At 36.0% G+C, this 16,604-nt stretch overlaps 1 protein-coding gene across 1 annotated transcript in view; it reads right to left on the bottom strand.

The window, feature by feature from the left end:
• LOC143250254 (uncharacterized) overlaps positions 1 to 16,604 on the bottom strand; it is a 46,760-nt gene that overhangs the window by 12,385 nt on the left and 17,771 nt on the right. Inside the window, exon 2 of the mRNA XM_076500725.1 lies at positions 12,434 to 12,528. Within this exon, the coding sequence (XP_076356840.1) occupies positions 12,434 to 12,528 (95 nt within the window). The remainder of the gene's footprint in view (positions 1 to 12,433; positions 12,529 to 16,604) is intronic.

Genomic DNA, 16,604 nt, shown 5'->3' with positions numbered 1-16,604 from the left:
AAACAATGAAACTTTAACCCTATGTATAAATACAAATAGGAAAGTGTACAAATACACATTCACTCACTCAAACACACACACACATGTATATATACACTACATGGCCAAAAGTATGTAGACACCCGACCATCACACCCATATGTGCTTGTTAAACATCTCATCCCAAAACCATGGGCATTAATATGAAGTTGGTTCGCCCTTTGCCGCAATAATAGCCTCCACTCTTCTGGGAAGACTTTTCACTATATTTTTGAACATGGCTGCGGGGATTCACTCTTGTTCAGCCACAAGAGCATTAGTGAGGTCGGGCAATGATGTCGGACGAGAAGGCCTGGCTCACAGTCGGAGTTCCAGTTTATCCCAAAGGTGTTCGATGGGGTTGAAGTCTGGGCTCTATGCAGGCCAGTCATGTTCTTCCACACCAACCTCGGCAAACCATGTCTTATGGACCTCGCTTTGTGTACGGGGGCATTTTCATGATGAAACAAAAAAGGGCCTTCCCCAAACTGTTGCCATGAAGTTTGAAGCAGATAATTCTCTAGAATGTCATTGTATGCTGTAGCATTAAGATTTCCCTTCACTGTAGCTAAAGAGCCTAGCCCAAACCATGAAAACTAGACCCAGACCGTTATTTCTCCACAAACATTTACAGTTGGCACTATACATTCAGGCAGGTAGTGTTCTCCTGGAATCCACCAAACTCAGAGTCGTCTCTCAGACTGTCAGACAGTGAAGCGTGATTCATCACTTCAGAGAACGCGTTTCCACTGCTCCAGAGTCCAAATGGCTTTACACTACTCCAGCTGACGCTTGGTATTGCGGATGGTGATCTTAGTCTTGTGTGCGGCTCCTTGGCCATGGAAACCCATTTCATGAAGTTCCTGACGAAGAGTTTTTGTGCTGCCGTTGCTCTATAAGGTAATTTGGAACTCGTTAGTGAATGTTGCAATTGTGAACAGACGATTTTTACGCGTTACGGAGGTTCCGTTCTGTGAGCTTATGTGGTCTATCGTTTCGTGGCTGAGCTGTTTTGTGGCTAGACATTTCCATTTCACAGTAACAGCACTTAAAGTGGACCAGGGCAGCTTTATCAGGGCAAAAATTTGACGAACTGACTTGTTGGAAAGGTGGCATCCTATGACAGTGCCACGTTGAAAGTCATTGAGCTCTTCAGTACGACTCATTCTACTGCCAACGTTTGTTTTTAGAGATTGCATGGCTGTATGCTTTATTTTATGCACCTGTTAGTAACGGGTGTGGTTGAAATAGCCGAACCCACTAATTAAAAGATGTGTCCACATATTTTTGACCATGCGGTGTGTGTATATATATGTACATAATTCAGTAAAACATACAACTTGATGGGAAGATGCCCATCTAAGAAATCCGTAAAGGTAAATTCTTCAAGATTTTTAAGGTGTTACGATGGTCTGTGAGACGATCATCAAGGAGAGTAGACACTTACTGTGTTACCTGGTTAACGATACAGTTTACTCTGGTTTAGCCACTAACAATATTCCACTCCGTATTAGAGGGGTAGTTGAGTGCTTCTCTTTTTATAAATGAGCCCTTCTAGCCCATCCATCACTGTCATTGATGGCGAGTTTTTTGTGTCTCGTCACAAAACGACACTGCTTTTCTGGGTGTCTTTCTCCAAGCACTAATCTCTTTCCCCTAATGTTTGGCACAGTAACTAGATGCCTCTTTTTTTTCAAGGATCTTCTTCATTCTTAATCTGAACTTGGTCTTCATACTTAAGTTTCCCTGCTAGTGAGGTAATTGATATTGCTGGAACTCATCTACGAACTTTATCTCAGTTACAACTCTTGACATAGCTTGGTATTACCCTTCTAAGACAAGTTTTCTTGTGCTCCACCAATAACTTGCATGATGATATGCCATTTAATCTGCTGGCAAAATGACTTCTTGGTAAAGATTACTCACCAGTGATACATCTTGGTTTATTCTTAGCTCAGGTATGGATCTCTTATCACAGAGTGTTTCTTGATTATCCCATTAAGTTCGATATTAAATGGCCAGATCCTGTTCTCTTATTAATCAAAAACATAGTTAATGGTGATGGATCTCGTCATTATTGCGGGTTTCCTGTTTCTTCCATGCAGGCTAGAATGTCTGAGATCAAGTGAGGCAGTCTCTGCAGGTTCTATAGACATACGGTGATCTTCATCAATTCCCCCATCTTGACAGCCATCATAGATAAAGAAGAAGAGTTTCCTAAGACCTCCAGAAGGCTTTGCAAAATGAAAAAGTCCAAGATTCATAAAAAGATTCCTCCTAGATCTGCCCACACTACCTTCCAACTGCCCTGCCTCAGCACCGTCTAATCATTTCTCAGATTTTACTACATTTGTAGCACATGTAATGATTTTACTATTAAGTATTTTAATATCGATGTTTGTTTTGGTTGAATATATATTTGGAAATGCATGTGACGTATACTGTTCAATACGTGTTGCGAAATTCCCGACTATTTTCTAAATTTGTAGAAGATTCTCGAGTGTAAGAATCAACTATGTACGTTTTACGAAAGAACTAGCGTTTCTTCTATTATTGTTGTAAACTGAACTTTCGAGAACCTCGCCCTAAAGCATATAAAAGGTAACTAACGCAATGCGGAGAAACACTTTTATATAGTGTTAGTTTATTACAGTTAGCATACTGCAAACCTCGGAAGCTATAACTTTGATAAACGCTTACTAACCGGGAAACTATAGATATTTGACCAGAAACGTTTATAGATTTCGAACATTATAAACCGTATACTTCAGTGAATTAACTTCTGGCGTTAGTATTTCTACAAAGGCATCAGTGAAAAAAGCTCACGTGTGAAGAAGCTAGCGTTAAGTGGAGCGTACCTGTCTGTCAACATAGAATTAATTCGTTCATCGTGAACCGTTCAATAAAATATTCAGTTCCAAACCAGTTAGAAAGCTCAGCATTGTTTGTAAGTTTGTAAAACTTTGCATATAATAATTATTTTTAATAACCGTTATTATAAACTGTATTGTTTTGTAAAGCTCAGCATTGTTTGTAAGTTTGTAAAACTTTGCATATAATAATTATTTTTAATAACCGTTATTATAAACTGTATTGTTTTTGTATATTAAAATATATTTTTGTTAAAAAGGAAAATAGTGTGTATCAATCCTGTTGACAAATATCATAAATATGATACATATTGACATCCAGTTAATTCATAAACTAAAATTTCAGGCTATTTGAGCTCATAATATAAAACGCAATGAATCGGAGGATCGTGAGATATAATTTATAATATGTAACACACAGAAAATAACATTTTTAGTTTAGCAGTTAGTCAAAGGTATTCATTAAGTTGTAAATGAGTCATTCATCCTTTTTTAGGGTAATACTAAGAATTCCACAATCATGATATCCTTTGGTCATGACACTATCATTTCAGTTTCCTTTACTTTCAGTGGTATTTATAACTCGTGAATCTACTTCATAGTAGGTAAATAGGCCTACTAACAATAGTTTCTAAGGTATTGAATAATAGTACTTGTTTCTACCTGACGTATGCCACACGAGGAATAAGACAAAGGGTAAATACATAAATACTTAATGAAACAAAACAATATAAGATATAGAGAAAATATATTTTGTGTACGCAGAAATGTGGTGAGACGCCTTTAGTAAGAAGCTCACTAAGTTTGATGTAATGAAAACAACACCTGTCAAATAACACTTAGGTTGAATTTTGTAAAATACGCACTTTTTTAATACTGGGATTCCAATCCTTGCAATGAGAATACCACAAATTCCAAGATAAAGTAAAATCGCAATCAGAAAATAAGCTCACTTAAGGTGAATTTCCATTTCCAAGGGAGGGCCTTAATACTTTTGCTTGTGGGCTTGGATTTTGTCTCTGAAAGTCACTTTACATAACTGGATACATTTCTAATGAATATTACAGAGTACTAAGTTCGTACAATTCTTTCTATTGTACCCAAGCATAGCATTTGTTTTATATTTTTTCATGTTTATGTTGAATGTTTGTGTTTATTCTGCATATATATAACTTTTGCATAAGGTGCAGATAGCCCTCATGTAGTTTTGCGCGAAATTCATAAAACAAACAAACTTTTGCATAAGACATGATCCAGAAAACTGTTGAGTTGACACTATTCTAGCTATATTTGTTTCTTGGTTTTTAAATACATATATATATATATATATATAGTACCTCCTTTTCCCAACGAAAATATTAATGTAATGGTGTATTTCATTTTTTTCAAGAATGTAGACAACATCTGCGTCGAGGCCCAGCATGGCCAGGTGTGTTAAGGCGTTCGACTCGTAATCCGAGGGTCGCGGGTTAGAATCCCCGTCGCACCAAACATGTTCTTCCTTTCAGCCGTAGGGGTGTTATAATGAAACGGTTTTGTTTGTTTTTGAATTTCGCACAAAGCTACTGGAGGGCTATCTGTGCTAGCCGTCTCTAATTTAGCAGTGTAAGACTAGAGGGAAGGTAGCTAGTCATCACCAACCACCGCCAACTTTGGGCTACTCTTTTACCAACGAATAGTGGGATTGACCGTCACATTATAACGCCTCCACGGTTGAAAGGGCGAGTATGTTTGGCGCGACGGGGATGCGAACCCGCAACCCTTATATTATGAGTCGTACGCCTTAACGCGCTTGGCCATGCCGGGCCGATGATACGGTCAATCCCACTATTCGTTGGTAAAAGAGTTGGCGGTGGGTGGTGATGAGTAGCTGCCTTCCACCTAGTCTTGCACTACTAAATTAGGGACGGCTAGCACAGATAGCCCTCGAGTAGCTTTGTGCGAAATTCAAAACACAACAAAAGATCTACGTCCTTCACTGGTCGGGCAATCTTGTTGTAGCGCTTTCACCAAGAGTAAACCTGACGTTTCCTTTTAAGCATAAATACATCATATCTAAATACAACTGTAACTAAATTTCAAGAAGATGGTTGACAGAAAACATCATAAGTGAAAAATTTGATTAATAAATTCGCTGTTCCATTAGAAGGTGATGATCCACTGTTCGGAAAACAAATACGCACACTGTGCTTGTCCATTGACTGAAACAAAGATTGCTTTAATTTACTATAACATATTGGATCCACTCCATTTATTTTACTGTTTAAACTCAGTTAGTTTAGATAAAATCAATATTTCTTCATAAGTCGTCTCTCTGATAAGTAAACTTATACAATACTCTTTTTCGGGTGTTGCTTTAACTTGAGAAACCGCATAACTATTGAACTTTACTGCAACTTATTTGCATTGAGATATGCTTTTTTTAAATTAAGAATAGGCAGGATTAGGACCCTCAATTCTACTGATCAAACAGATGCTCCAAGTTTCCGCACTTGAACGTCGCAGTTTTCGGCTTTAACTCTGTTGTTGTTAAGAACGAAACGAATAAGAACCAGGTAATACGAGTTCTAAAAACACTTAACTTGAGCTTTTAGGCCTAGGAGACAATTACAGGAATCAATCAAGAAAGTATAACAAAGGATAAACTAATGATTTGTTTTCGTTGACTTATAGACGTGAAGAAGTTTTTCAACCAACCACCTGACATACTTAAATCATCGTCAATCCAGTTTATTCAACCAATATGTTTTAAAACACACAACGTTGTCGTTGCTGCTTGCTACTGTGGAATATAATTTAACGATATATACTTCTTAGTTTTATCGATTAGTAAGAATCTCCATTTTGTGTCAAAGTAAAACGCTATTTAAGAAAAGTTTTGTAGTATTTGTTTGTTTCAAAAATTTCGTCAAAAACTGTACTTTCGAAATAATAAACTGGAGACAAGGCAGCATCCCCCGCCAACACTTGAGTAGCTTTCATGTGCTGACCATAAAGTGGAATTTAACCATTTTGTATAGCACAGTTATGGTCTCAAACCATCAAAGGAGTTTTTGTGGAAAGGGGAGGCGAGCCACAAACACTTAGGTTTCAGTCCGAGAACGCTATTCACTAGGTCACCCTCAACCTTCTGAGAAGTCAGTAGGTAAACTTTTCATAAAGAACTATATTCCAGTAAAGACGTTTTCTCACGGTTCACTTACGTGACATATATATCAGTTTTTCTGAATTTTCATCAATTATTTCCTGTGAGTCAGTGGTAAGTAAACAGACTTAAAATGCTAAAATCCGGGGTTCGATTCCCAGAGTGGAATGAAGGATATAACTTATTGTATAGCTTTACGCTAAAACAATAATGCATTTGCTAAGAAACATTAAACTTGTCACTCGCAAATAAATAAATTTATAATGTTACAACATAAGATTTACAATTGAGCGTTGAGGGTCTCGAGTTGGTTTTGTTTCTAAATATTATTACCGTTACTCGTATTTGCTGTGCAATCGTTGGCTATACGGCGAATCAGAAGTGAATTGGTTATGTATGAGGAAATGTTTCTTATTCAAAGGCCACACGTAAATTGCAATTACTGAATATGAGAAATATTAACGTTCGATACAACAATAGTTTAACATTATTTATTGTTAATCACAAAGCTACACAATAAGCTACGTGAGAAATATTAACGTGTGGCACTGTAATAGTTTAACTTTGCTACACAATGGGCTGTCTGTGCTCTGCCTACCGCGGGTATCGAAAGCCTATTTTTTTGAAACATATAAGCCTTCCTATTTCACGCTGAGAGCGAATATATATTTTCTAACACACTTTCTAGGCATGCAAGTAATTAATGAAGGAAAGTAAACATTCACTATTTTAAATAACTCTTTGCGGTATGCAAAAACCTCGTTCGTGACACTAAATCTGTTTAGTTACAATAAAAATAAAATTCGTAAAATTGTTTGTTGAAGCTACTCGAGGGTTATTTGCGCTAGCTGTCCCTAATTTAGCAGTGTAAGACTAGAGGGAAGGCAGCTAGTTATCACCACCCACAGCCAACTCTTGGGCTACTCTTTTACCAACGAATAGAGTGATTGACCGTAATACTGTAACGCGTCCACGGCTGAAACGGCGAGAATGTTCGGTGTGACGGGGATTCAAACCCGCGTCCCTCACATTACGAGTCGAACGCCTTAACCCACCCGGCCATGCCGGGCCAATATTGTATTTTATGAACGAACCTATAACTTTAATTTCAGGTTCGGCCAAACTTCAAATACTGAACTACTGTCTTCTCTTTTATGTTTTTCGAGTGCCACAATAAAAAGACACGATCAAAAGTTAAGTTGAAAGACGTACAGCATTAATAATGTTTATGAAACACTGGGTGCCACGCTAATACAGTGGTAAGTCTGCGGATTTACAACGCTAAAATCAGGGGTTTGATTCCCATCTGTGGCTCAGCAGACAGCTCAATATGGCTTTGCTTTAATAACACACACACACACACACAAGCACTGGCGTTGCATCTTGAATTGAGCTGTTAAGAGACAAAACATTTTCGTGTTTTCTATCGTGAAGCAACCATTGAATGCACTGACGTATATAGTTTACCAATCACAAGGTGCCATGTATGAACAAATTCCTTTTTGAAGGAGAAACCCTCTCTTCCATGAAAGAAATCCAATTTTCCAAGGTAAAACAGAAAACCGAAGATCAAATTTCGAAGAGAAACCTTGTTTCATGACAACAACTTGACATTTTTTGTCGTGTTTTTTTTTAGCTTCGCCAGCTTTTCTGTGTATGCTATAGGTATGGAGCCTGAAGTGTAATTTATTGTGTCACATCCTCAAGACACTTAGCTAACGAAAAACATAACATCGAACTCAGATGTGGTCTTATTTAATCCTAAACGCTCCTTAAGATGGGAGTACAATAAAAGGTGATAACAGCATAGGATGTAAACATGAACGTGTCAAAGATAAAAACAGGTCTGCCGTTAGGTAGTACGGTAGATAATCACAAGGGGGTGTATTTCCTTGTTTACTCTCATCTCTGTAGTGTTAGTAGCTGTTGATTATATAACCTTGTAACATGACAAAGCTTTTTTTCATCTTTCTCATTCCTCATCTCATTTTTCATCCTTGATTATCTTAGAAGTGTTTTTTAGCTCTTTCAGAGTCACTACTTTTGTTTATTTTCCTTTGTTTTTCTCGCTAGAGCTAATTTCGTCTCACTAAATGTCATGTTATAACAAGTATAAACATTTTTCCCATATGAGTTTTAAGTACAGTTATTTCATATTCATTAAAATGTCTTCAACGGTTGCATTAAAAATTATTATAAGTATGAAGGAATTTGATACAATTAATACGTGAAGCTGTCGGTACTAGGTGTGTATTTGTTTGGAATTAAGTACAAAGCTCTACAACGGGTATCAAAACCTGGTTTTTTGTGTTGTAAGTCCACAAGCACACCCTCTGCCACTAGGGTGCTCAGTACTAGGAAATTGTTCAGTTTGTTTGGAATTTTGCGCAAAGTTACCCGAGGGCTATCTGCGCTAGCCGTCGCTAATTTAACCGTGCAAGACAAGAGGGAAGGCATCTAGTCCTCACCGTCTACTGCCAACTCTTAGGTTACTCTTTTACCAACGAATAGTGTAATTGACCGTAACATTATAATGTCCCCACGGCTCTGAAAGGGCAAGCACGTTTAGTGTGACGAGTATTCGAACCCTCGACCCTCAAATTACGAGTCGAGTGCCTATGCCGGAGCAGTACTAGGAAAAAAATCGATAATTATAAAATTACAACCATCGTTTCGCCAGTAACGACATCAATGCCTTTAGTTGGTAAATCATGGTTGTAATAAAGGAAATATTTGAAAAACGAACAACTAATTTTATTTATTTTCCTCAAACTTTTTGTTGGAAAAAACCCAGTAATTAATAGTTTTAGAACACCTCATGCTACGTTATAACTTACATCAACCTTGTTTTGTATCATGTCGATTGAACAGTTTCTTTGTTTGAGTTAACGTTTATAAAATTAGCCAGTACATTGCTTTTCAAAACAATTTCGTGAAAATAATAATATTCAACTTCCTTACCGATTGACTCATCGCTAAAATCCAGGCTTATTACGCTAATATTCCGGTTTCGATATTTGCGATTGACGTAACAGACCTTATTGTGTAGATTTGTTGTTAACATGCATCGGATATGCTACTTTCTTCAAGTAGTCTAAATAGCAAAAATATATTTGAATTTTTTACAGATTAATTTATGATAAAGATAAGTGATTGAAAATATGATGTAGCTTGATATTTCTCTCACACCTAAAGCCCTCTTTTAGTGATTTCTGAAAATTTTGTTTGTTTGTAAATTTCGCCCAAAGTTATACGAGGGCTATCTGCACTAGTCATTCCTAATTTAGCACTGACAGTCTGGATGGAAAGCAGCTAGTCATGACCAGCCAAAGCCAACTCTTGTGCTACTCTTTCAGCAACGAAATAGTAGGATTAACCTTACATTGTAACGTCCCTACGGCTGAAAGAACGAGCACCTTTGGTAAGACGAGGATTCGAACCCGCGAGCCTCAGATAACGATTCAAGCCCCCTACTCATAGAGCCAAGCTGACAAGAAATTTCGAAGAACTAAGGTGCAGATCGCGTTTATAGTGACAGGAGGGACATGAAAATGAAATTCTCGGGTTCATTCCATGTACGATAACTGTTAGGGTCCAAGCGTGATTCACAAAATTGTCATTTTCTTACTGTTGTTGAGTGATTCTTACGATTGAAATAACAAATAACGTAAACTTTTCACTGGAATTCCAAGTCGAAAATCATTTGAGTAATTTTAATGTGTGCGTGTAAAAATAAATGTATCTTAACATTCAAATTAGTGCATATAAGTTTTTGTTTTCGTTTTTTTAGGCCGTAAAAGAAGTGACATTTAACAAGTATAAATATATATATACACAATCTCACAGCATAGAGATAAATTTTGTAGTTCCATCTTCCGGTGCTGATTTTGGAAGTTATTTTGTGTACACACTTCATTTGTTTACTTTTTTTCTGGACATTCTCTTTACAATTTTATGACTTTCGAGTAAAATATTTCATAGTTCTAAAAGCAACTCTTTGATCCCAAGATTACACAGTGAGTGTGCTTAAATGATCATGTTTTAAAACATGTTTTAACATACTGAGATAACTGAAAGACTGTGACTTTATCGGTTAAAAAGTCCCAAATAACATTCGAGTCGCATTTTAATGAAATAAAAATATTGTCTATATTGTAATTAATCCTGCAACTTATTCCTGAGGGTACACTAAAAATTGTCACAGTGAAAACATAAAACTACTAAAACGATTAAAGATATATATATATATATAATCCAACAATTGTGAATGATTTGTAAAAAATGCTATTTATTTAAATGTTAAGCCTTTTTTGTTCTTTAGATACTCAATGAAATTATGCTATATGGTTTGTTTTTTTGCCTTTCTAAAGAAGTTTGTTTGAATAATATGTTATATTATAATGCTTCCTATCTTAATCTATTTTATTTGTATAAAATTTTTTTTTCTGACACATTAAGTATATTTTGTTACATATAGAAACTATCTTAAGTTTAGAGTACAGTTTTATAATACAGTCCGTTTCAGTTGTTCATTTTGCCAAGTTTCTCTTGTTAATAGTGCAAGATTAAAAATGCACAAAGTATCTAATCTATATAAAAGTTATTGTGTGTCATGTCATATATCTCAATATGGGGGGAGTCATAAATGCCAAAATGCATTTATCCAGATCGAATAGTTCGACTAATGTCTATCCATTATGACTTTAGTGAGGGATGTGCGAGGAGGTCATGAGTGGGGATGCCGTAAAACCTTTTAAGTGTAGTGAGTGTTAGTATAATAAGCGTAAAGTAAAGGCGTAGTGTGGGATCAACTAGCCTAGGGCAAAGTGCATAAACTTTATCATGAAAGTGAAAATATCGATTCAACTTTAAATTTAAATCGTTTCTGAAGTAAACTATTTTCTGTTATGTCACCAACGTTTTTAATAAAAAAAAACAACAACTACCCTGTTTAACTGACGCTCCAAGTTAAGAAACCAACAAATATTTTTCCAATTTTGCTATCTGTATATACCATTTTATACATTCAAAGTTTTTGCAAAAATTATTTATTTCTATTAGCTACGAAATGTGTATACAATGGGTTTGTGGTGGTTATACTTGTCCCCCGGAACATAATCTATGCAAATTCATGATTAATGAAAGGATATCTTAGGACATAAGAACTTGCTTCCCTCACATGTAATTGAAAAAAACGTAAAAACGCCCATAAAAATGGCAAAACATCAAATGTGTTACCATAAATTTGATGTATCTCTTCATGTACTCAATAAACCTACATAACGAATTTGGTGAAGATCCACCAACAGGGGGCAAAGTAGTAGTAAAAATCGCAAAACGTAAATAAAATGCGTAAAATGTAAAACTGAACATTTGTATGTATTTCTTTACGGATCCAATGCACCTTCATATCAAATTTAATAAATATCCATCCATAAGGGCAAAGTAGTGGTAAAAAACACAGCTAGTAACCGCAAATTGCAAAACTGAAAACTTGTATATGCCCCACATGGACTTAATGAACCTTTATTCCAATGTTGATGAAGATCCTTTCACATCCTGCGAAGTAGTTACATGAATAACTAACAGAGAGTTGTTTATATAGATTACGGTGGTAGATTAGTTACAACAGTATTTAATTATATAACATAATCCTTCTGTCGTATTACTTGAAAAGTCACAACATTAATACAGAAAACGTAATTTAGAGTTTAGTGCACATTAGGACGAACAAATAAGCTCTTTATAAATTGTGTTTTGATAAATACAAATGACAAATTTACCAGTTTATCACAAAAGTCCCAAGAAATACGTGTTAAATGTTTGGTCATAGGTTTGTAGCAGTTAAGTAATGTGACTGTTATACAAGAGTAGACAAATTCTAGAGTTCAACTATACTGCAGGGAAATTAGTTCTGTCGCCAGATGAAATTATTTTTGTTATTAACTGTACAAAGGGAGATTAATTATGTTGATCCACAGAAGATTACTTTCGTTGTCTTCTGATCTACAGAAAATTATTAGTTTTGTTGCAAACTGACCCAGAAAAAATTAGTTTTGTTGTAAGCTGATCCACAAAAGATTACTTTTATTGTAAACTGATCCATAAAAGATTAGTTTTGTTCTAAACTGACTCACAAAAGGTTAGTTTTGTTGTAAACTGTACCCGTGAAAATTAGTTCTATCGTAAACTATGGCAGAATGATATAATGTCTGTCGGAAACTTGTACCATACGGTTATCAGTTACACCGATAAACTGTACGCATGAAATGTCAGTTTTTATGGTAAAACTGTAAACATATATCAGTAGATAATGAAAAAGTGACGTGTCTATTGTCATACTACACGTTTGTGTATGTTCTCTAAGCCGATCTAATAAAGTGTAATAAAAGTGACTTACCTTTGGGCTGGTAAGGCTCTGCTGATTAATCAACGTTAGTTCGTATTCTTCTCCGTCCAGAAGTAGGAAGACTGTCTTCTCAGGTTCTTCATCTGCTGTAAGGTAGGAGCGAAACACAAATTTAAACGATACACGTGTCTGAAGATTAACACGTATACACATGCGAATCAGACCTTTCCTCATGTTTCTAAGATAACTGGCTCAAGTACAACTCAGTAGTTCTGGTTTTGAAATAATCAGCATAATGTTACATTTACTTATTTAAGTGGTTCTTGTTATAATTGCATTACATTTCACTAGCTGATAAGCTCCTGGCGACGAGGTTTATTTCCATCAATACTGAAGATCAATCAAGTTGAACTTCAAACATAGAGTATCGTGGCTTAACAAGACGCCCCCACCACCATGGTTCAGCGATAAATTTGCAGACGTATAACACTAGAACAAGAGTTTCGATCCTCTAAGTGGACACAACACAGATACCACACCATGCATAGCTACAAACAAACTAAATACGATTAATGATATTTTGATTATGTCCCTTATTGTTTTTTGTTTTTCGGTACACATTTATGTACTCATAATAGAGTTGTCTCCCTGTTGTCACAAGTTGTTGCGATAAATAGGCTGAATCGATTTCGATTAGAACTGAAAAAGATCGAGTTTAGATAGTTAGAAGATGGGACTAAGACCCCGAGCTCAGCAGCACTTTCAATCTTTTGTTTGTTTGTTTTGAATTTCGCTAAAAGCTACTCGAGGGCTATCTGCACTAGCCGTCCCTAATTTAGCAGTGTAAGACTAGAGGAAAGGCAGCTACTCATCAGCACCCACCGCCAACTCTTGGGCTACTCTTTTAAGAACGAATAATGGGATTAACCGTCACTTTATAACGCCCCCACGGCTGAAAGGGTGAGCATGTTTTTGGTGCGACCAGGATACGAACCCGCGACCCTCAGATTCGAGTCGAGCGCCTTAACACGCTTGGCCATGCTGGGCCTTCTTTCAATCTTACTGCCTTTATACTAGTTTCTGATAGTTTTTAAACGTTAACTCAAATAACCGTCAGTGACACAAGTAAAGTATTTCACATAAAACGTATCGTTTTAATGTCATTATGACTTCAGGGGCCAAGTAAAATTTTAAATTGCATTAGTAAAGGAAACCTAGAAGGCTTGATATTATTATAAAAGCTAAATTTATGTTGGAAGTGATTGTGGAGATAAAACGTAACGTATGTTTATTTTAGGTGGAATAGAATAATACCTCTGGTGCAAAAAGTGTGAACTAATTCTCCACAAGCTTACAAGTGTTTTCATGGTTTTTCCAACACTATGCTATAAGAGTGAAGACTGAATATTTATAATCAAAACTTAAATGCTTCATAAAATACAAAGTTGTATTGTTTCGAAAAGAACAGGGTAACATAAAAACAAAATGATTTGTTGCTCCCACAGATCTTTAATCTAATTGAACTACCAGACCTTTATGTTTCATAAGTGTCAAACGCAGAATGCCAGGAGTTTATGTCTTCTACAAATAGGATCGTAAACGGAATTAGAGAGGCACTTAAAAGATCACATACTTCAGTCACGCAGTGTTGATCATGTATGTTCCCTTCTGAAAATGTGTCCGTATTTTCATCTTTATCAACAAACACGGTCCATTTTTTGCAAGAAAATGAATGATAGTATTTTACTTATATCTACCAAACTTTCATCGAAATCCCATTATATCTGCGCTATCCGTCCCTAACTTAGCAGTGTAACACTAGAGGGAAGGTAGCTAGTCATCATCACCCATCGCCAAATCTTGTACTTCTCTTTTACCAACGAATAATGGGATTGACCGTAACAGTATAACACCCCCATGGCTGAAAGGGAGAGCATGTTTGGTGTGACGGGAATTCGAACCCGCGACCCTCAGATTAGGAGTCGGGTGCCTTAACCACCTGGCCATGCCGGGCCTTGACTGAGTTATAGAGCAAACATAGTGTTAACAATCTGTCCCAGTGTTAACAGATAGGGATTTGTTTGTTTTTCGTGACCTTTCTCTGATGTTGACCTCCAAAACTATTTCCTTCTGGGTTGAGTCATAGTCAAATTGTATATAAGCTTTATTCCAAATGTATTCAGCCGTCTTCGATAAATCACACGTGGGTGAAAACAAACTATGTCCGTCATCGGTCGCGGAAATAACTAGGAAATGTTTTGTAAAAAAAGTTTAAAGACACGTAACATTAATTGTATGCTAAATATAATTATAAATAATTAGTTAGTGGTGATTAAATATGCAATAAAAACATTCTAATTATTTGATTCTGTACTAAATGAAACATTGTAGAATCATTCTAATGGTTATTTCTTACAAGTAGGAAAGAGTGTATTCCTGTTCCTCGCGCCTTTCTACTAGTTTATATATAAATTATTTCAAATTATACTTTGAGAAAAACATGTGAAGTCGGCAATTAAAAATGGATCAAAACCTCAAATTATCTTATTTTGGAATAATAAACCAAAGCAGCAATAAACACAACTACAATCGATGAGGACAAAGGAGTTTGAAAAAAGTATGTATATTTTACGGATCTAACAGCTAGCCCTACACCTATAGAGACTTAAAGAACAAATTATATAACACTACAAATATATAGCAGTATGATATATATATAACAGTATATTTCTATTAAACAGTTACCTTTCGTGTTTTATATTGTGTGAATGAATAGACATTTTTACTTCCCTCATAGGCCTGGCATGGCCAAGTGTGTTAAGGCTTTCGACTCGTAATCCGAAGGTCGCAGGTTCGAATCCAGGTTGCACCAAACATGCTCGCCCTTTCAGCCGTGGGGGCGTTATAATATAACGGTCAATCTCACTATTCGTTAGTAAAAGAGTAGCCCAAGAGTTGGCGGTGGGTGGTGATGACTAGTTGCCTTCCATCTAGTCTTACACTGCAGATAGCCCTCTTGTAGCTTTGCACGAAATTCAACACAAACCAAACCACAGACAATGGGTAGATAAATACTAATTCTAATCTATATAACAACATTCTGTGTCTGTGTTCAGTAACTCCTCCTAACGGATTGCCTCGGGCCTGAAGTTTGCGAGCATAAGATATTCAATACTTTTCTTTTAACTCGAAGGGCCTCTTCGATCTGAAAGCCTGAAGCAATTTTACCCATTTACACCCTTCGCTCCCCATTCCGATCCTACGTGGGAGGTTACGTTAAAATTTAATTATAACATTTTATAAAGTATGTTTGAACAACGCACTCTATCGCTTGTTTCAAACAGATGTAAAACTCATTATTTCTTTGGTAAATTAGTAATTTCAGTTGCTTCATACAGGAAAGTTAACTGGCTCTACATAATACATGCTACATGCTATTGTAACGATATCCTCTTTACTTGACATTTTACTCATTACCTGGACAGACAAACGACAAAGGTTCATAGTTCTAAAGAATATTGTTTTTCGTTTTGCTTTACGCCAGGCATTTAACATACTAAACGTTATAGCATACGTAACAGAATACAAAGAGATAATGTAAGATATTTCGTCACGTGAATTACGTCTATTGGCCAAACGGACATCAGGGCTCTTCGTTGAATCAGTAACTGCCACCAAATTGCAATATTAATAAATACATCGATAATCACTTAAGCGTGGTTTCAGATATAATCGTAAATATTTCTGGGAACGCAAGTTTAGTCTTGTATTATTGGTCCCCGTTTTATGTCTACGTAAGGCTTACTCTCTTATGCTGTTTATTTCAATACTGATTGGTTCTTGCGTATTTCACACTTTTATTACTTATTTAAGTTTGAAACCTGTAAAAAGTAATGAAAAATGGTGGCCAACAAGATGGTTTAATATTCTCTTCTTGTTTCTTTGTAAAATTTCTCGTCTTAAAAAGATAAGTTACAGACAGCCTCGTTGTTAAAGTGTGAGCACTTGAACATTTCAATAACTTCAGAATACGATACGCGTAAACAATGCATTATAAATAGATTTTACAGTGGAATTAATGAAGGAAGGTTCATATATATTTGAAAATGAAAGAAATCAAGCCACATATTAATAAAGATAATAACTCATCAACAAACAATCACAATTTACTTGAAAAAGGTGCTTCCACCAATCAGGAGGTCTAGAATCACAGCAATGTCAA

The sequence above is a fragment of the Tachypleus tridentatus genome, chromosome 5 (assembly GCF_004210375.1).
Source record: "Tachypleus tridentatus isolate NWPU-2018 chromosome 5, ASM421037v1, whole genome shotgun sequence".
NCBI lineage: Eukaryota > Metazoa > Arthropoda > Merostomata > Xiphosura > Limulidae > Tachypleus > Tachypleus tridentatus.
This window is presented reverse-complemented; position numbering and strand designations above follow the sequence as displayed.